Source organism: Osmerus eperlanus, chromosome 3, assembly GCF_963692335.1.
Source record: "Osmerus eperlanus chromosome 3, fOsmEpe2.1, whole genome shotgun sequence".
Classification (NCBI taxonomy): domain Eukaryota; kingdom Metazoa; phylum Chordata; class Actinopteri; order Osmeriformes; family Osmeridae; genus Osmerus; species Osmerus eperlanus.
In genome coordinates, this window is record NC_085020.1 from 8913927 (window position 1) to 8935048 (window position 21122).

General features: G+C 48.2%; 1 protein-coding gene across 1 annotated transcript; it reads left to right on the forward strand.

The window, feature by feature from the left end:
• The first annotated feature begins 274 nt into the window (after positions 1-274).
• edar (ectodysplasin A receptor) lies at positions 275-20188 on the forward strand. The gene is made up of 12 exons (XM_062455869.1): positions 275-455; positions 8466-8528; positions 9803-9925; positions 11885-12066; positions 13689-13774; positions 15759-15839; positions 15924-16049; positions 16164-16238; positions 17299-17371; positions 19178-19451; positions 19643-19703; positions 19848-20188. The coding sequence occupies exons 2-12, from the start codon at positions 8481-8483 to the stop codon at positions 20186-20188; spliced, it is 1470 nt and encodes a 489-aa protein (XP_062311853.1). The 5' UTR covers positions 275-455; positions 8466-8480.
• Positions 20189-21122: the final 934 nt, after the last annotated feature.

A 21122-nucleotide genomic window follows, 5' to 3' on the forward strand; every position in this document is an offset into this window, starting at 1 on the left:
ATGACAAGTGTGGTAGCCTACTGTAGTTGAATGTGGGATCTAGGCACTCTTTTGAATGCTTATTGCAGAAAAGATGTAAGTTCTCAAAAGGAATGATACTAGGTCCATTATACCGCTAGATGGCAGACTAGAGTTGTAGTTTAGAGTCTAATGCAGGCCCTTCACACCTACCTGAATAAGGTTAATTTAGATCTCTTTTTTGGGGCGGAGGAAACTTCTGACTTTTTTCTTTTTAGGGAGGAGCAACTCTACCTCTCTACATCCACGGCGGAGAGAGACTTAGAGATTGAGGATTTGTTTACAGCCGGATACTTATTGGTGATGCCTGTCCAAGTTCTCGATAAAGACTGATAAGTTATCGCAGTCCGCACAGAGCGACATCAGCGCTGGCCGGTCCGCTATTGCTTGGAGACGAACCCGCAGCCTCCCGCCCTGCCCCGACTATCTACTCGCAGGTAAGGCGCCTCTGCTTTCAGGAATGCTAAGAGTCATTGCAGCAAGATTTAGGGAAATTCCTGGACTGGTTATGTTACAGACATATACAGTATAGTCTGTAATTGTATCCTTTAAAATAAGCGTATCTTATTGTTGCTTGCATTTGTTGCATAGCCGAAAAGTACCAAAATAATATAAATCTGATCTTTGATGTTTCAATAGAAAGATAGAATGGCTATAGGCTTCGGTTTCGTTGTAACGTTTTTTCTTTTTCTTTCACACATTTGCTTTGGAGGTGTAACAACTATTTTGACCTTAATCATTACACTCAATTGGCTTGACGTCAGTAGACTCGCATGTGATCATGCGTGTTAGGCATAATAGGAAATTAGTGCATGGGGTAAAAGTGCATAATTTTCTCTCTAAACGTCCGTTTAGGTTAATAGTTTGCAGCATGCTCCCAGCTCTGACAAAGAGAAGGCTTTAACTTGAATTGTGTGTCTTTGTACCCGGTATGTGTGATTTGCTCACTGTGTCCCTGCGCGCATAATTGTTTTTATGGTGCCGCCTGACTGTCCCGATCCACGGGCCTCGGGGGAAGTCCTGCCCGCAGTCTAGCAGCTCAGCCCGGCCGAAACATGCTGGGTCCTGCCGCTCCTCAGAAGTCTTGCTTCTTTGAACTACTGCTGCACCTCTCTGGGTGGAACTCTATCCTTCTATATCCTCTTCTTTTCTCCCCCCAGCGCCGCAGCCCCTCATCTGCACCTCTGACTCTTTCATGTTTCAGGTAGAAAGGATAAAGAGAGCAAAGAAAGTGGAAAAAGTGCATGTCATCTTCAAATGATTGAATATGGCGTCTGAAGGATTAAAGGGATAACAGGAAAAGCTAAATATCCAGAAACTCTAGATACACCTTATCTAGAGCTCATTATCTTGTAGACTTTCTCTGACAAATGTATGCAGCTGGAGTATATTAAAGTAATTCATGTATTCATCCATTTTATCTAAATATTTTGCTTTGAATAAATATTGACCGTTCTTTTAGCTGAAAGTAATTGCATAGCCTTTATTTGAGAGATATCTAAACAGACTTTATGCCATCATCCAAACAGGAGTGTGGAAAGTATCAAATCAAGTTTGCACCAAATCATACAGGCAGTCAGGCAGGCTGACTGACTGACTGACTGACAGACAGGCTGGCAGGCAAACAGGCAGGCAGGCAGGCAGGCAGGCAGGCATACTAACTGAGCCATAGGAGACAAAGGGAGGAGGCTCAGACTAAATGATTTGTTCCCACCGAGAGCAGAGAGTGTCAGTAAATGAACCTGCCCACCTACAGTATTAATGTGCTGAAGAGAAACACAGGGAGACGGAGGGAGGGAGCGCCTTTCTGCACCAGTGGAGGTGAAGGAGGAACGAGGGATAAGGCGGAGGAGACGATGAAAGACAGATCACCGCCAGGCAGGGAATCAAAGGGACCACTGACTAGAGCTGGAGGTGTATGGTGTCTGTACGTGTGTCTGTGTGTGTGTGTGTGGATAGGACATCTTTTCATGTGTACTAAGAGTTTGTTTTTGCTCTGCTCTCTGAGAGGAGAACTGACAGTAAGTCTGTAATTAAAGCAATCAAAAGATGAAGTGAGATGAACAAACACACACACACACCCACACACACACACTCCGCTAAGCATACAGCCCACACAAATAGGATCTTGAATCCTCTAGACTTCCTGACTCCGAGAACATACTTGCCGCGTGTTGATGCTACTGAGGGAGATTAGGACAGTGCATGTCCTGTGCTCGTGGCTCTGGGTCCTGGATCGAGTTTGAAGCTCTGAGTCACAGCTGCTCGCATCTCCATCTCAGGCCTCTGACAATGGCTCCATCCCCCTCGCTTAGAGCAGGACAGATCAAACAGAAAAACGCCAACAGTAACATTCCACCCATCGAGTCTGTACTGACGCTAAGTGCCCTGACAAAGCAGGAACACTTATTGGGGTATTCTAAAAGTGAAATAATTTGTCTTAACTGTCCCAAGTGGAGGTAGAGGTGTAAAGGAGTTACTGCAATAACAATTCATTGAACAGTATGATCTGACTGTTGGCAAATCCGTTTTTTTCTGTTGTTATTGGTTGTTGGGTTCTTGACCAGAAACCGCAGGTTTAAAGTCGTGTTCTGATGAGAACACAGTCTGGTTAACTTTCCCTCGGTCTCTTTCTTATTCTCTCTCTCTATCCCTCTCTCCCTCTTTTTTTTCTCTCTCTCTCTCTCTCTCTCTCTCTCTCTCTCTCTCTCTCTCTCTCTCTCTCTCTCTCTCTCTCTCTCTCTCTCTCTCTCTCTCTCTCTCTCTCTCTCTCTCTCTCTCTCTCTCTCTCTCTCTCTCTCTCTCTCTCTCTCTCTCTCTCTCTGTCTCTCTATCAGACATGTGTTTGAGATCTAGCAGGATTTGGTCCAGGTCTGTGCAGTGAAGAATATAAATAATTGGCTTTTTGAGAAATAAACGCTCCCAGTATAACATTGATTATATTTAGGAGTTGTTTATGGATGGGAAGCGGTCGTGTGTGTGTTTGTATGTGCGCATGTGAGAGTGTTAGGAGCTACAACAGTGCTTTTCGGTCTGTCCTTCTCTCAAGTTTGGCCCTGGTAAATCAAGGGAACATATACGTGTATAAATACATACAGAACATGTATACCAGTTGGTTAAGCATTGATGTGAAGTATGTTTGTGTGTGAATGTGTGGGTAGGGGGTGGGGGGAGTGGAGCATTGGATCCAGTGAGACTGAGGAGGGTGGGATACAGGCAGGGGAGAGTATAGAAAGGGAAGGGGGGGTTGGGGGGTGATCAGGGAATGGAAAACAGACATCCTCCAGAGCAAGCTGCGGCAGAGATTACAGAACTCCACTTCATTAAGCTGTTTGTTTAATTGTCATCAAAAATAAAACACTGGGAAAGAACCCAGGAAAAGGGTTTTGTTTGTCGTTTTTTCCCTATCGCCCCTGAGCTGACGGAAACTAGCTGTAATCACTGTGGGGGCACGAGAGTCACAGTGGCCTGTGGCGAACTGCACATTTTTGAGAATTCTCTCAAAGGTCAAAGATGTCTTATTGGCTGTCAACCACTGTTGGAGAGAAAGAGAGAGAGAAGTGACAGAAACATAGAGTTAGAGACCTTTGAGGATGGAGAGAGGGAGAGAGAGAGACATGTGAGGATGGAGAGAGGATGGAAGAGAGGGAGAGGGAGGGAGCCAGTTCAGGATGGAGAGAAGGAGAGGTAGATGAAAACCCATCCGGCAGGGAGGATGCAAACCGTCTCAATCACTGCAAATCTGAAGAGGCTTGTTGTTTCCCTGTCACGTCTCTTCCGTGTGTGTGTTTGTGTGTGTTTGTGTGTGTGTTTGTGTGTGTGTGTGTAGATGATTGGTTTATATGGGGGGGACTTCCCATAAATCAGGCCCTGAACCTGACACTGACAGGATTAAATAGCCCAATAATGACTCTGGTTAATGCTATAAAATCAGCTCATTAGATTACTATCAACCAGAGCCTCCCAGTTTTACACCACTGTTGCTGTAAAGTATGATAAACTGTATCGGTAAGGAGCTTCTTTTGTGCTATGCACTCTATGTATGTTATTAGAGTAATACATGTTTAAGTGTTATGGCAGTTATAGGATACAGGGCAGCTCCTAGTAATTCAGGTGATAATTGATACCCTTTAGACTGGAGGCAGACAGTTGCAGGCCACACAGGAAGTCTGGAACTGTAGAATACTGGACAAAGCAACCACAACCACGTTAGATCAGAGACTCACAGAACAAGGAGGAAGAGATGCAAGGAGCACTGACCCCTGTTCCTTACTGTGTCAGTGTGTGCATGTGTGTTTGTCTGCCGTGTGTTTGTGTGTGTTTGTGTGTGTGTGTGTGTGTGTGTGTGAGAGAGAGCGGTGCCTGGGGTCTGGCTCTGTAAGGTCTGTTAATGACAGAGATAATGACACTGAGGGTATTTATCTGAGATTATGTGGTCGTTAGAAGATTAATACCCTCAGGCTGAGAGTCTGCGGTCGACTTTCAACACTTACAAGTTCTGACAGGGAGGGAGGGGTGGGGGTGGGGGGGGTGGGGAAGAGGGAGAGAGAATAGTCATACTGTATAGATATATTACTGTACAGAGGCAAAGTGGGAGACAGTGAGAGAGACAGTGAGAGTGAAAAACACCAAGAGGTTGATCAATAGAACGAGCGTGGATGAAGTGTGATGGAGAGAAAAGGATGTGTGAATAGAGGGAGAAAGAGAGAGAGAGAGAGACAGACAGACTCTTCAAATATGGAGGTGCATTCCTGTCCAGGGTTGTGGGGTGGGGGTCTGTGGAGCCAGCGAGGTGCACGGTTGGAGGGTGATGAAAGCACTCTGATGTGTGTGCGCGCATGTGCGCGTGTGTGAAGAGTGTTTGTGTGTGTGTTGGGGTGTGTGCATTCGTTTAGTCTGATAATGAGTGGCCTCGGGGGTGTATAGCTGCTTGGCAGACGCTTCACTTCCTGATAAAAAGACAAGCTTTTTTTTCAAAACAAAAAGTTAAATGTACTCCTTTTTATCCTGAAAGCCCAGCAGCGCCACTTGGTCTCCTGAACACCCTTTCTTACACACACACACGCACTGACACACAAACACACACACACAAACCGGTTGTGGTTTTGCTCCACAAGGATTCGCACAATTAAGCTCATTTGAGTTCAGATGCCAGATATGTGTGTGTGTGTGTGTTAAGGCTGTAATTAAGCAGGATGAAAAGGAAAGGGACGCGACCCTTTTCGGGCGACATCAGAATGTGTTATTTTTTCACTCAGGTTACCACGGCGATGTGGAACACTGGAAGCGTATTACAGAACGGGAGTGGGTGGGTGGAGCCATGATAAATGTGTTCTACAGCCCCACCCTCCCCTCAAAGAACCACCACCGCACTGCCTCCCACCCCCACAAAACACGAGCACTCTAATCTGACGGAGCCTGACTGAATGACTAATAGCATGTCTGATGTTATCAAAAATGTATTTGTATTATTGCAGATTATCATGGCTGGGTCACCGTGACCTGAAAGGATTTCAACATCCCCAAATATACGGTGCTGCAGAGAGAAAAAACGGAACAAGAGCGCAGTCTTCCTTTCTCTCTACTTGTGTTTGTGTAAGTGTGTGCGTCTGTCTGTGTGTGTGTGTGTGTGTGTGTGTGTGTGTGTGGAGTCTGATGGTGGAGAAGATGAGGGTGATATGCCATCGGACTCTCGAAGGGGTTTGAGTGTCAGAGGGACCCGTATAACATGGGCCTATCCTGGATGTGATCCTAAACTGTGTTCACGGATCACGTACAGTAGCAGCCCACTGAGTAGAGGCCGCCGGAAACAGCAATGTGGTGTCTGCATTGTTACCTGTCACTCGCAGCACTCTGTACGCAGAGGAGGGCAACATGATGATAACTCTGAAACACTGATAACACTCTTTTTCTGTCTGTATCTCCCTTGTTTTTTCTCCTCTTCCCCCTCCTCTCTCTCTCTCTCTCTCTCTCTCTCTCTCTCTCTCTCTCTCTCTCTCTCTCTCTCTCTCTCTCTCTCTCTCTCTCTCTCTCTCTCTCTCTCTCTCTCTCTCTCTCTCTCTCTCTCTCTCTCTCCTCTGTCTCTCTCTCTCTCCTCTCTCTCCCCCCTCTCTAGCTGTCTCTCTCTTGCTGTCTCTGTCTCACGCTCGCAACCTGTTGTTTCTTGCATATGCTGCAATTATCTGTCAAAGAGACTGCTGGAGAAATTTTCTTGATAACAATAATTACAGTGTACCTGCTTGTGTGTGTGTGTGTGCACGTGTGTGCGTGCACGTGCGCGCTCTCTCAGTTGGGTAGGCGACGGTGTTTGTCCTGGTTACAATTCAAATGCACATATTTGCTGTGAATATGATTTCGAATGACAGAAATTCTTAGATGTTGACTAGATGTACGGCTGTGAGGCAGGAGTCCTCCCTCAGATCCTCAGCTAGGCTCAACATGTTCGTGCGACAGAGGAGCTCTGATTGGCTGTGCCGGTATTCATAATGACCGGAGCCACAATCGCAAGACCTTCCGTGATCATTGATGAGATGCGTCTCATCATAGCAGGCTGGTGGTTTCCGAGGTACGCCAGCACCAACCTTCTGACTTATGTAATAGTTCACGATGACCCGGATCAGGAAGAACAGCTTGCCTAAGGTGATAGAGTGGTAGAATTACTAATACTCGTCATTTGGAGGGCATCTGAGATGCCTTCCCCGCGCTTGGGTTTTTATCTCCAGTCGTAAAGCTGTCAGACAGAGAGGAACGAAGACCTCACAGGCAGGCAGGAACGTGGCAGTGTTCTTCTGAGGGGTGGCATGAACTGACGGTTACCAGCCATTACTAATCGAGTCAGAATACACCCCAGGCGGCACAAAACAAGGAAAGGTCGTTCCTTCACTCGGATTTGGTCCTCTGTGTTCCGCTCCCCGGTCTTGAAGGCAGTTTGCGTGTGTTTGTGTGCGCGTGTTTGTTTGTGTTTGTGTGTGTTTGTGTGTTTGTGTCTGTGTGTTTGGTTGAAGATACTTCAGGCTGGTGCAAGTAAACATTCAGGACAACAAGGCAACGGCTCATAGTCTAATCCTTGTCTATGACTGCAGGGATATCCATCAGGAGCCAGATACCACAGAATTTATTGGCTGCACACTCCCTACCTCTACACCATGGCAACATACACACACACGCGCGCGCACACACACATTCACGCCGCAGGTGAGAAAGAACGCATGCTGCAGTCAATTAGTCTCCAGTAAAAATCTGTGTTTGTTTACGTCCAGCTAAGCTCCAATAACGAGCAGAGTCATTAGTCAGTGTGTGTGTGTGTGCGTGTGTGTGTGTGTATGTGCGTGTGTGTATACGTGTGTGTCCGTGAGGCGGAGGCATGTGACAAATCCTTTTTGATCTCTGAGGAGAAAGGATTATTGTATTTGTGAAAATAGTACTGAAGCCCACATAATGTATAGAAGTGATTGGTTGTTCCTGTTTAGACCAGGTTTAATTGGTGTTGCTGAGGGAGTTTTCCCTCGCCAACGCATCTCCTTTCAATTACAGTGACGACACTATTTATGCATGCGCACACACACACACTCATTTATCCTTCACTGAGAGAAATAAGACCTCACTGTTTTTATAGCGCTGGGAGAGGGCCAATAAAAGACAGTCTCCTGTAGGTAGAGATAAGGCACAGGGCTAGGCCTGGCAACAAACACACACAGCGCGCACACACACACACACAGACAGACACTACATATAGTGTTGCTATAAACACCATCAAATGTAGTAACTTCTAATTATTTTCTATTGACATTATTCTGTCAGAAGTGTAGATTACCCGGGAGTGCTTGAACTAGAGAATCTACTCCTGGCAGAAGCTTCCAGAAATGTGACAATAGTGCAGTTGCTAACACAAACACCCAAGAGCCCTCCAATAACTGTTTACCCATAACCCACCAGAGAATCAGAGTGCGGGCAGAGAAGGCTGGTCATGGTGCTCGCTTCTGTCAGCCATCAAGGCTTCCCTCCTCCGCTTTCACACTCACTCGTCCCGCATTGATAAACAAAAAGAGACGGAGGGCGATGGTCCACTGTTACCTCATGTCATCCCTCACTCACATTCCGTTACGTGAAACCAGAGATTTTGCCAACAAGCACCTCCACCACCCCCCCCTCCCCCTCTATACATACTGGCACTCACACACTCACAGCTGTGACGAGGGGGGGAGAGGGGGGGAGGAGGAAAGGGGGGCAGGAGACACCGCTGCGCGATGAGTGGAGCTGCTGTGCTGGGAGGAATGACGCCTTGTACCCGACACTGCGGGACCGACCGCACGCCGTCTACACACACTGCTTCCTCTGCAGGGTCGTCAATCTGACCTGATCGTGACCAGCCTTTAATCATGTCGTCATTCCTTCTCTCTGTCTCTCTCTCTCTCTCTCTCTCTCTCTTTGTGTGTCTCTTACGTCAGGAGGAACGAGTGAAGATGATTCAGAGAGGAAGTCAGATGGAGTACCTTTTCCTGTCCCTGCTGGTAAGTCCACCTTGCCGCCCCGCCCCTCCCTTCCTCTGCCCCCATCCCCTCACCAGGTGAACAACCTGAGAGACACAACACTGGCACAAGCTTACTGGCACAGGTACTGCCAGACTTAGCTCCTTACTGCCAACAAGTTGCTCAACAAACCACCCAAACCTACCCTCTCTCTCCCTCTCTCTCTTTCTCTCTCTCTCTTTCCTTGCTTTGATGTTGAAACCCTTTTGCTGGTCTCCCAGGAGTCAACCTTCTGAGACTCTAAATCAATTGATATCCTTTAAACACCCCTTAGAAGTGACCAATTATACATACAGAGATGAATAAATAGATATAAATACAGACAGACAGGCAGGCAGTGGATAGGTGTGGAAAAGTAGCAGTCAGTGGATGGTAAACAACATTTCATTCACTGAGTTGAGAGGAGATGAGGTCAGATGTTTGGTCATGTGGTTCTCCACTGGTCATGACCAGTGACCAAAAGCATCCTGCGGTCTGGTGTCCCCCCCCCCCCCCCCGCACCCCTGCCCTTGGCACCACGGTACCCCCATGTTCAGATGTATCTTGCCACAGCTGCTCCTGTGGTTGTTGTTGTAGGGAGTTACTTTCAAACGGAAACTGGATTCAATTTACGTCTCTTTATGTGTGTGGTTGCTTGTTTGATCTTTAGATCCTCACTGTGTGTGTGTGTGTGATGCTGGATTTGGGGGATCCCAGAACTAAAGAGTGTGTGTGTGTGTTTGGGACAGAGAGATAGAGAGAAAGTGAGTCAGAGACTGTGAGTGTGTGTCCTACCTGGTCTTCTTCACAAATAGACACACATGTAGATAAATACACACACATCCCAAAAAATGCACACAGACACACACACAAAACACAAGCATGCTTAAGCATTCTCATAAATCATCCAAATGCCTGTTTAAACAGTAATCAAATGTCTGTCCCTAGTTAAGAGAACCCCTCTGATATCCCTCAGAGCCGTGGGTACAGATTTTTTTGTCTGTTCTGCGGTCTCAGTGGTGGTTGTGATAGTGATGTCACGCCAGCAGTTCCCGTAACAATGAGATGTATATTGTCTGCTGAATTGTTTTAAGGAGGCAACCATTACTATAAGGAACCATCATCATAGTTGATCTTGGGATGTGAAGAGAGGAGAGCCACACTGTGGTTTTGGGATCAATGCGTATCTGGATATACGACCCCATACGTCTTTGAGTGTCTGTCTGTTTAACCCCCTCCACCCCTCGCCCCTCCCTCTCTCTCTCCACTCTCCCCAGGTGTGCTGTGTGCCCTCCCTTAGAGCAGAGTACGCTGGTTGTGGGGAGTTTGAGTTCTACAACCAGACCAGCAATAGCTGCCAGGCCTGTCCTCAATGTCAGCCAGGCCAGGAGCCCCACATGGTGAGCCACAGACACATCACACACACGTCACACACACACACACACACACACACATCACACACACACTCGCACACACACTCGCACACACGTGCACGCATGTGAGTATACCAGACACACCCGTGGGCAAAGACGGTTCATGTCCCGAGTTGTTTACAGGTTGCTTGTGAACCCCTGACCCCATTTTCATCTGACTGATTAGACCACCCACGCAGAGAATACTTGTCTGCACACACACGCACACACACATACACGCACACACACACACACACACTGCTGGCAGCCTTCAGTCAGACTTGATTGAGACATGGTAATGAACAATTTTCACAGTTTGTCACTCAGATTATCAGTGGTTGCGGGAGTCAGTCAGTAAATTGGACAGTCAGACAGTCAGTCAGACAGTCCATCAGACAGTCAATGAGACAGGCAGTCAGTCAGATGGACACTGATAAAGAGCAGCTGTAGCTAACTGGAAAAAAAACAATAACACATTACTGCAGTTTTATCACTATACGAGGCAATGCTATTCTCAAAATGACAAACTCTCCAGCTGACTGCAAAATATCTAAATACTCCTGTAAGGTGAGATCAAGCATGTGTCAATAACTAACATTTGATGTTTACACCAGTAAATTCAAATTGTAGCTATTCAACTCCATTTATCCATTTGCAAAAATATCAATACTAGATGCCCTTGAAAAGCATAATTCCTTGCAAGAGCAATTTGTGTTAGGAGGGAAGAAAAGCAACTTCAATCAGTGAGATTAGAGACAGAATCAGTGGGAAAGCTCTTTAGGCCAGGTCTGTGATCTCGTGCTGGGTTAGCCTGTAATTCAGCTGTGTGCTTTCCCCGTGTGTGCGTGCGTGTGTGTGTGTGCGTATGTGTGTGAATTCACCACTAATCACAGTGGATAATTCCACCTCAGTAAAGTGTCCCCCCAACCCTCAAAACACACACACTTAAAGAAGAAGAAGAAGAATCTTTCAATCACATTTCCCATCTCGACGTAACCCAATGGAACCCAGTGAGTCTGAAATGAAGAAACAGATTCAAACACAACGTTTTGGCCTCTCTCCTTCTCCATACCTCCCCTGTCCTCTTCCTGTCGTCTGACCTGGCCTGAGCAGAGCTTTCCAGCTGACTTTTACAGCACAGATATGTTGTACCTTAGCCCCAGGGAGACAGGACAACAATGCTTTTAGAGAAACTGGATTTTATCTGGCCCGTCTGGAACTTGATGTGAATGAGGAGAAACCAAAGTCAGGCTCACGATACAAGATCTAACAGCGGTCTGATATGTCGTGACAGAGCTGTACTGATAAGTTAATGCTGTTTAAATCTGAAAATCATAATGGGTACATCTAGAATGGGAAAATACAGTTGAAAAGCTGAGCTATATTAGATTTCAATAAGAACTCAATAAGACACAGGGTGGTTTGGCGTCCGAGGATGGTTTTAATAAAAACAGATGAAAGACCTGGGTGCGTGCGTGTGTTTGTGTGTGTTTGTATAGGAGTGTGTTTGTGCAAGCTTTGTTGTGTGATTCCCTACTATGTTCAGAACATGAGGAGGCAAAGAGGAAATTGTTATGAAGAGGTCATCTTAAACAGTCCCAGACAAACACACACACACACACACACACACACACAAACACACACGTGTGTGGCCATCTGTTTTCCCTTGTAACCTTGGTCAATGTGACATGCTGGTATGAGACACAAAAAAAATGGACATCTAAGAAATCAGATTGGTCCCTCTGAGATCCATACGTGTGTGTGTGGTGCTTCCACACCCCACCCAGGACAGCACCACATCGATGAGATGTGCTTGCACAACCATGAGATCAAATTGATGACATGTTTGTGGAGAAAGAAGCTCTGTGAGAGGCAACCTGTGTCTTTGGGAAACATGGAGACTCTGTATATATCTGTGTGTGCGTATGTGTGTGTGTGTTATTTCAGAACTGTGGCTACGGCAGTAAGGATGAGGACTTTACGTGTGTGGCGTGTCCGGCGGGGAAGTACTCCAAAGGGAAGTATGAAATCTGCCGACGGCACAAAGACTGTCACGCGCTCTACCGAGCCACCGTTCTCTTACCTGGAACACTTGACAGCGATGCTGAGTGTGGAGCCTGCCTGTCTGGGTATGGAACACACACACACACAACTATTGTCAATAGACAAAATCTCTTCTGAAGCTTATGCATGTAAGTGTATACATTTGACTAGAGATTCATGTATTTTCTCCACCAAAATGTGAAGTAGGTTTTAAGTATGAGGGTAGTGTGCTTATCAATGATAGGTTGCACACACACACACACTACAGCAGAGTGCCATTGATGGGATCGGACCACCCAAATATACTCCCTCTCAATAACACACACACACACACATACACACACACTCCTGCCACTATCTCACATGCACCTATCCTTGGATTGGCCACGCTACACACTTCAATTACACAGCTGCCATCCTCCCCCTGGAACAGTTAACAGGTGACCTGAACGGCTGAATGGCTGACTTCTGTCTCTGATTCTCCCTCCCTCCCTCCCTCCCTCCCTCCCTCCCTCCCTCCCTCCCTCCCTCCCTCCCTCCCTCCCTCCACTCTGTCTTTTTCACTCTATCTTCCTGCATCTGTCTCTCTACTGCCCCCACCCTCTCATCCCCCCCCCCCCTCGTTCCCCTCTTTGTGGTGATGTGGTACAGGCCCACCAGATGAGACAACTCTTTTTCCTGTGCCCACCCCTTATACAGGGTCTGCTTCCAATTCACTTTAACGTCAACATACAAACTAGGGCTTTTTAACAGCATTACTGGCTGACTTTGATATACTCCTTCAGCTGCTCATGTCTCATACAGCAAGCTGGCTGCTGATTCATGGTTCTTTTATAATAATGTTTAGCCTCATACTTAACCAGGCACTTCTTAAAGGGGATTATATAAAATGTTGCGTGTGGTCATACTGTATTAAAAAGGGAGAATTGGAGCTGTCGTATCGACTGTATGTTTTGCCTCAAATCTGGTCTAAAGCAAAACATGCGAAGATTGAATTATCTTTGAAAATTGAATTCAGAATACATTTTCCTCTTCATCTCCCTCCATCTCTACTCTATGTCTATTTTTCAAGTATTTTTCTGGAGATTCCGCTGTGTATTTGTGTGTGCGTGCGTTTGTCCACACATGCCTAACAGTGAAAAGAGGCCTATATATTGCCATGCATTCAAAGGCAATCACTCTTCTAGTTTCCCGTGCAGTGAGAAAGATCAATAAGAGAAGTTGTAGCTTGGAGGCCTGCTCAGAAGCGTCTCCCTTCCTCTAACAGTCGGCCTGCTGCAGCCAGCCCCATTCAGCCTGCTGCTGCCCTCTGGGGATCAATAAAGTTTATTCAAATGTAACCTTTTCACCTCAGATACTTTGATTCCGGCTGAGGAGCAGACAGACATCAGTGGATGACTCTGCTAGAACAGAGGGGCATTGGTGTTCAGTACATGTGTTGCGATAGGGAGGATAGAAGAAAACATTTGGCAGTAAGATGACAGGAATGCAGTAATCACACCCCCACTATGGGAGCTTACTGCTATGGTATAAGGCTTCAGGGTTCCGAGGGGAATTGGCTCAAGGGGTTCGGCTGAGGTCGAAGCTGTCCTCCCAGGTTCCTCGGAGATTGTGAGGCTACGAAATACTGTTGACACCATGTCAGGGTCTGGGCCTCTCTGGACACTCTGCTATTTGCTTCCTAAATGTTCCCATGTCTTTGTCTCAGGTTCTACATCCAGGAGATCCGGCCCAGGAACCTGTATGGGAAGGTGTGTCACTCCTGCCAGAACGCCCCGCACAACACCAAAGAGTGTAAGGCTCCCTCCAACTGTTAGCTATGTCCGACAGACCTAGATCACATCTACAAGATTCAAGGGTGAAATGGAGAGTGGCTTCACAGTCCCTCACAGACTCCCAGCAAGTCGGGGTGGAGACGGAGACGACCTGAGGTCTGGGTCGTTGAGGCTGTCGCTGCAGGTTTAGGGCTTGAGGCAGATGATGAGGCAGTGTGGATTCTGCCTCTCAGAACCAGAGTTGATATAGAGGATTTGACCACATATTCCCCCCCCCCCCAACCCCCACCCCCTCTCTCCATACGTCGCTTTGGATAAAAGCGTTCGCTAAATGAATATATTTCATTATTTTCGGGCTCCTTACTAACTCCCTGGGTCTTAGTCTGAGTCCAGTTATGGTTGTGAGTCCTCACATTCCTCACAGTCTTCTGAGAGGCATCCGTTAATAAGAGCCAGCGGAGCAAAGCGAGATTGAGAGGCTCTCAAACTGCCACTCTTGTGATACGCGACCTGGGAATTAATTTTAGCGTCCATCGCTCATAGACCAGCAGCGAAACGGAAGCTGGTTTCAGTGTCCGGAAATCTACTGGATTGTTATTGTGTCATTTTTAATGACTGTGTTTTGAAATATAAAAACAAGAGTCGGGCCCACGAGGAAGGGAGGGCTGAGAATGAAAAATGAGTGTTTACCAACAAACTCATCCCTTTTCAACGGTCCACGAATGGTTTCTGTCAGGCAGAGAGGAAGTGAGGGAGGGAGGGAGAGCGAGAAACCAATCGAGAGAAAGAGAGTGTGAAGACATGCAATGGTACGTTTTAATTAAACGCTTTCAATGAGGCCTTGGAAAAAAAACCCAAACCAAAAAAGGAGTTGGGTTGAAGACAGGCCAGCACTCGCCAACATCTGCAAATAACTCTCTCTCTCCTGCAGTGCTCCCTTCAAGATCCCCAGGGAGTCTTGGTGTGATAATTAAAAGTTTGGAGGGTATGAGAAAGATGATTAACGTGTGTGTGCTTGCAGCGACAGTGCTACCCGTTGGCAGCCAGTCAACCATCTCAAACACGGTGCATCAGTGACAGGGGTTCAACTCTTGCTCTTCTCCATTCATTCTTATGGAACATCCTTTAGGCTTGCCTCCGCGCTCCCAGTCCACCCACGCTCTGAGTTCTCAACACTCCCAGCATATCTCCGCATGACTGCGGAGCAGCTGTTAAGGGCCGTCTGCAACTACAAACACAGGGCGTTTGAATGCAGGGAAACGACACGGTATCTGCTCAAGAACAAACACTCAGGTCAACTGGAAGAAGGCAGTCGAATGACGGCAAACACGACTGCGTGCGCATGTCGGAACCTCGGCGGGGATTCAACGCGGCCGTGCCGTCGAGTGGGGTTCGCCTGCAAGTAGCTCTGCGGCGTCGGAGCACATTTGAATCATGATTAAGATGTGAAATTACCCTCGGCTAAACAGGATACCAGGATCTGGTCCTGTTCTAACCAGAGAAAGCAAACAAACAAGCAGAGAACTGGTGTATATGTGACCACAGGGATGCTGGAGAGTGTGTGTGTGTGGGACCACAGAATGAAATTGGTACATTGCCTTTGCTGATGCGAGAGGCCTGTACGAAAGGAATGATTTGATAAAAATGCTGATTTATGGGCTTTTAGCTCCATTACAAACAGCTGTTCAGCAGTCAAACAGGCCCACAATGCTGTTTTGTCGGGGCACCAGGTTTCTCTGACCACAGCTGCTAAAGACTAGGGGGTGTTCGTGGAGGGGTGATGGAGGGTGATGAAAGGTTAAACCAGCCTTCCTCGGGTGATTCATGACAGATGATCAGACTCGGTCGAGAAACACTAGAACTTGGGATTGGAACCCAAACTCGAAGCTTCTCGGTCATAGCCGTAAATGGAGGACGAGTTCAGTATTGACTGTGTGTCTCGATTGTTCATATGAGTAGCCTTGCTGACCGGCCAGTCTGAGCAGCTGTGTGTTGTTTTGCAGGCATGCGCACCACCTCTGTGTCATCAGGCCGGGTCCCCCCCGACAGCAGCAGCACCACAATGTTGCCCCACCCTGTGAAAGGTACACACACGTGCACCCTACACACACACACACACACATTCTCACACACTCACGCACACTCATGATCGGCTGCATGTCCCTTAGATCCGACGGGGCAGGGTCACCTAGCAACCGCTCTCATCATCGCCATGTCAACCATCTTCATCATGGCCATTGCCATCGTCCTAATCATCATGTTCTACATTCTGAAGGCCAAGCCAAGTGGCCAGGGTGAGATACACACTCATGACACGCACACGAACCGACACCTTGCTGGCTGAAGACTTCTTGAAACCTCTCACAGTTTTGGTTTGCGTGTGACTCATGGTGTGTGTGTGTTTACAGCCTGCTGTTCAGGGCAGGGGGTGAAGGCCGTAGAGGCGCAGACCAACAAATCGGAGGACAAGAAAGACGTCCCAGGTGAGACAGAAGAGATAAAGATGCTGTGTTGTGTGGGCTGTGTAGTATGGGCTGCGTCGCGTGGGCTGTGTAGTATGGGCTGCGTTGCGTGGGCTGTGTTGTATAGACTACATCCTGGGGCTATGACTTGAGTCTAGCTCCTCAGACTAGCGTGAAGAGACATTTCCATACTTGCTGGATTTCACTTAACGGGATGTTTGTGGTGGGCTTGACAATCCTGTGTGTGTGTGTGTATGGTTGACGGTCCTGTGATGTGCATTCTGCCTGGGTAGTGAGCCTAGGTGGATGGAATGTTTAGCTAAGGCTGTGGTGGTAGCTTTAGGCCACAAGCATGCCACTCACATCACAATACTGTTCTGTTTAACAGCAACTTACTGACTGACTTAATGCTAGATGCATGGCTGAAGAACAAGGCATGCAGCTGATATCTTTGTCTTCTGTGTTCTCCTACACGAAATAGAGCCACGTTCAAGTCAGGTACCGAGCGGTTTTAGTGTAAGGGTGAACATAGTTTTTAAGGATTATTGTATTGGCGATACGACGTCTGCACGAGTTTGTGTTTAAATGTAAGTATTCCTGACTTACCTTCGCGAACGTGATGGGACAACTTCATGCGAATGAATGTGCACACGTCTTTGTTTGTGTGCGGCATTGTTAAACAGATATACATTTCCATGCGAGGGCTTCATTAAGTAGGTGTGTGTGTGCGTGTGTGTTTGAGTGACAGCACCGGCAGGGCTCGGAGCAATGGGAGCGTCCTTCTAATCAGTGTCAGACAAACAAGCTGGCAGTGCCAACACACCCTGACAGTCACACAAGCGCTCCCTCTGCCGAGATGCACGCGCGGAATCAATGTGTCCTCAGGGAGAGAACTTTGACTTCCCCATCTTTCTTTTAGCACTGGTACAGTCAAAGTTTAGTGTCGTGGGAGGACAGTTTAACTGGACGAGCATCTGGTCTCTGTCTAATGGATGGTCAATGCGCTGGAAAATATGTGAGTGTACCCCATGTGACTGTACAAAGATAAAACTCTCTCTCTTCCTTTCTGTCACTCTTCCAGAGAGCGTTGTCATTTACGCTGAAAAGGATGAATTCGACAAGCTGAAAGCTCCGCCTCCGAAACCGGTCAAAAGGTAAGAGACGATATGATGTATTACTAAAAGACACATAACACAAACAAACCAACAATCCCACTATACGTTGAAGCCCAACACTAAGAGTTTCGTGAAAGAACGTCACAGAAGGAGTTGGTCTGCAATGCGTGTATGTTGTAAACAGGACAGGATTAGTATTTTGTGTACAGTATTGTGTGTGTGGGTTGGACTGTGTGGTGTCAGGGCTTGACAGTGGGCCCCAGAGACAGAGAGAAGCTTTTATCTGGTTTCTGGGATCTGCCCGTAATTCAGCCACCACAGGACAAGTTACTGCAGTGGGTGCTGCTAGCCTACTGGCTCAGTCTGGGTCTGTGTGTTCAGTGTGTGTGTGTGTGTGTGTGTGTGTGTGTGTGTGTATTTGTTTGTGTGTACGTGTGGAGAGAGTGTCTCTGTGTGTGTGTGCTGACATGGAAAAACAAGTTCACTTGAGGATTAAAATTTAAAAAAAGCTGAGTCATTATGTGGCTTTGGAAGGTGAGGTAGCTGAGCACAGATGAGCCCTGCAGCCTGGCATGGGGGGTGGGGGGTGAAACGGAAAGGGTGAGAGAGAGAGAGGGAAGGAGGGAGGGATGCAAAAAGTCATTTTTCCCTCAGCTCAGTCAAACTGCCGGGTGAAAGGATCTCTCAGAGAATGACATTTACATTTAGCAGACGCTCTTATCCAGAGCAACTTACAGTAAGTACAGGGACATTCCCCCAAGGCAAGTAGGGTGAAGTGCCTTGCCCAAAGACACAACGTCAGTTGGCATGACCGGGAATCGAACTGGCAACCTTCGGATTACTAGCCCGACTCCCTCACCGCTCAGCCAACTGACTCCCTAGACATGGAGGATGGCAGTTCCTTGCCCTAAACTCTTCCTCTCTCTCGTGGTGTCTTTGCCTGAGGAGATTCTGTCTCAATCTCCCCTCTCTGTCTGCCTCTTCACCTCCTTATCAGACAATGAAGCGTTATTCACCATGACAGGCAAGCAGAAGAGATCCTGTACACTCAGGGGCACACACGCACACGCACACACACTCTTCAGGACGGGCAGACATCAAGATGGATTTATAGACACAGGCAACCACTAATAACGCAGGTGGATCTGTCTTGTTAACTGCATTGTATTACCACATTCATTCATTTAAAACACACACACAATCGTACAGGCGCGCACACACTAAATGCTCACGGACGCACACGTCTTCCACACACACACGCACGCACACACACACGTACACACACATGTACACAGTGTGCCCCTCAGAGTGAATGTAGAGAAGTGTGGCCAGCTACATGACAGAGGATGTGCCATCTCACAACGCCCGCTGCCAGAGTGGGTGTTGGATGTCTGCGGAAACAATGCCCGTGTGTAAGCATCTCCTGTGGTGCGTGTGTGTACGTGTGTGTGTCTGCGCGTGCGTGTGTGTGTGTGTGTGTACGTGCGTAAGCCCGTGAAACAATACCATTGTGTGCGCTTCTCTGAGGGCCTTTGTCAACAAGGTGCTTTTGGGAGAAAGTCCGGGCGAGCGGAGAGAGAAGATAAGAGAAAAGAGGAGGTTAGAGGAGAGGAGGAGCAGGAGGAGGATGTGGAGGATGAGAATGAGGAGAGTGGAAATGAGAGGACAGGAGAGAGGGAATCTGGAAGGCAGTCTAGCACGTTTAACCATGAGCACACAACCCCCAAAAAAACAAGACCCCAGCCACAGGAAACACAACATCTTCATCTTCCTATCCCAGGGCCTCGTCTTACACTCTCCCCCCCCCCCCCCCCTCTAAAGTCCAACGTGTGTGCTTCTTTCCAGTGAGAACGACGCCTCGTCGGAGAACGAGCAGCTGTTGAGTCGCAGCATCGACAGCGACGAGGAGGCGGCCCTGGAGAGACAGGGGGCGGCCGAGCCCAACCCCAACCTCTGTCTCCTCAACCTGGGCAACAAGCCCGACCTCTGCCTGCTCTCCCTGGGCCTGCTCACCAGGGACAAGCACCCCAATGGAACTGTGGCCAACCACATCAGCAACTCCACCAACGTCAGCAACGCCAACACCATCAACAATAACAACAACAACAAGGCGACAGGGGTGAGTGCCCTTCAAGTACGACTGCCAAAAACATCACTTTGTGTTGTATCCTCATGATAACCTCAGACAAACCGTTTCAGGTCTATCAGAGGCCATGAGCAAGAGGGAACGAGCAAGATAAGAATGTAACAGACTCTATCGGACTGGCTAAACTATCCCTTGTCTCCCCGTTACACTCTCTCTGCCTACAGATTCAGAGTCGAAGGAAAAAGATCCTGGACTTGTATGCTAAAGCCTGCAGCGTAGCAGACGGTGAGCGCTTCTGACTACTTGGACTCAAGCACCACTAGCATGGCCAGCACCCTTGTACACAGTGTTCCCCTTGAATCCACATTGTTTGGATGCTTTTCCAAGACTCTAACCCCCCCCTCTTACCTCCCTCCCGTCCTCCTCCAGGACTGAGCCCCACCGAGCTACCGTTCGACTGCCTGGAGAAGGCCAGCCGCATGCTGAGCTCGTCCTACAGCAGCGAGGCGGCCGTGGTGAAGACCTGGAGGCACCTGGCCGAAAGCTTCGGCCTGAAGCGGGACGAGATCGGGGGCATGAGCGACGGCCTGCAGCTGTTCGAGAGGGTGAGCACAGCGGGCTACAGCATCCCCGACCTGCTGACCCGCCTGGTGCAGATCGAGAGGCTGGACGCCGTGGAGTCCCTGTGCTCCGACGTGCTGGGGGGCACCGAGGGAGGGGCCGTGCACGTCAGCGGCCCCGCCCTGTCCTCTCGCTGCGCCAGTGTGTGACGGAGGGGACGGGGGAATGGGGGACGGGGGGAGGACGGGCATGTACACACGCTTTACATTTCCAGTGCACAGGCACGCTCGCACGCATCCAGACGTGAATGCACTTAAACACACACACAAACACAAACCCATTCACATGAAGAATGTCAGCAAACCTCCCCAGGATCTGTCGGCTGGGGGGGGGGGAGAGAAAATAGGATATGAACCGGAATCGCTGAGGTTATATTGAGATTTCGTTCCGTCTCTCTCCCTTCGATTTGGAGTACTTCTATTGTTCATAGTGGACACAGGACTTGTGAACGGACATTGCGCTGGGTGCAAAAGTGAAAACCTTTTATAATCGTCTCATACATTGCCATAACTCTGGGCTGTTTGAAGTCAGGAGGGGTTGGTGAGTCAGTGACAACAACAAGTGGACACATCACTTAGCTGTTAGCCCTGCCTTGGCCTCAGGGCTTGCCTAAACAGACCGAACTTCAGACGTACACAATCTCCAGACCTCTGAAACCACTCTGCTGCTCCATTCCATCAGACCCCCCCCCCCCCCCCCCCCAACGCTGCGGGCTGGCGCTGCCGCCAGCCCCTGATTAGCTGTCGTGTGGCGGTCTCGCCTCTAATAGGCTGAAATGTTGTGGTTTACAGGCCTGGTGCAAAGTGCCTGTGATTTCCAGCACCCAATTAACCATTACAGCCAGTTAACCACCAAAGCCCAGTGGAAAAACTATAAAAAGAGGCCAGTTTGAAGCGCGGAGGACTACTGCCTTAGGGACCCTATGGTGAGCTACGAGGAGACTTGAGGAGAGGGGAGGATAGGGGAGGGAAAGAGAGGAGATGGGAGGTAAGAAAAGCAAACGTTTGCATTTCCAGGACTGTTTAGCTCATAAGCTTTAGGATACAAGCAAAATAGACAAAAAAGGCCTTCTGACCTTGGTTT

What these genes read in the sequence shown, in the direction of transcription:
- edar (XM_062455869.1), top strand. Translation starts at nt 8,481, where the DNA reads ATGATTCAGAGAGGAAGTCAGATGGAGTACCTTTTCCTGTCCCTGCTG. An exon ending in CAGGCCAGGAGCCCCACATG is followed by an intron (nt 9,926 to 11,884) that starts GTGAGCCACAGA and finishes GTGTTATTTCAG; the next exon opens with AACTGTGGCTACGGCAGTAA. An exon ending in GTTGCCCCACCCTGTGAAAG is followed by an intron (nt 15,840 to 15,923) that starts GTACACACACGT and finishes CATGTCCCTTAG; the next exon opens with ATCCGACGGGGCAGGGTCAC.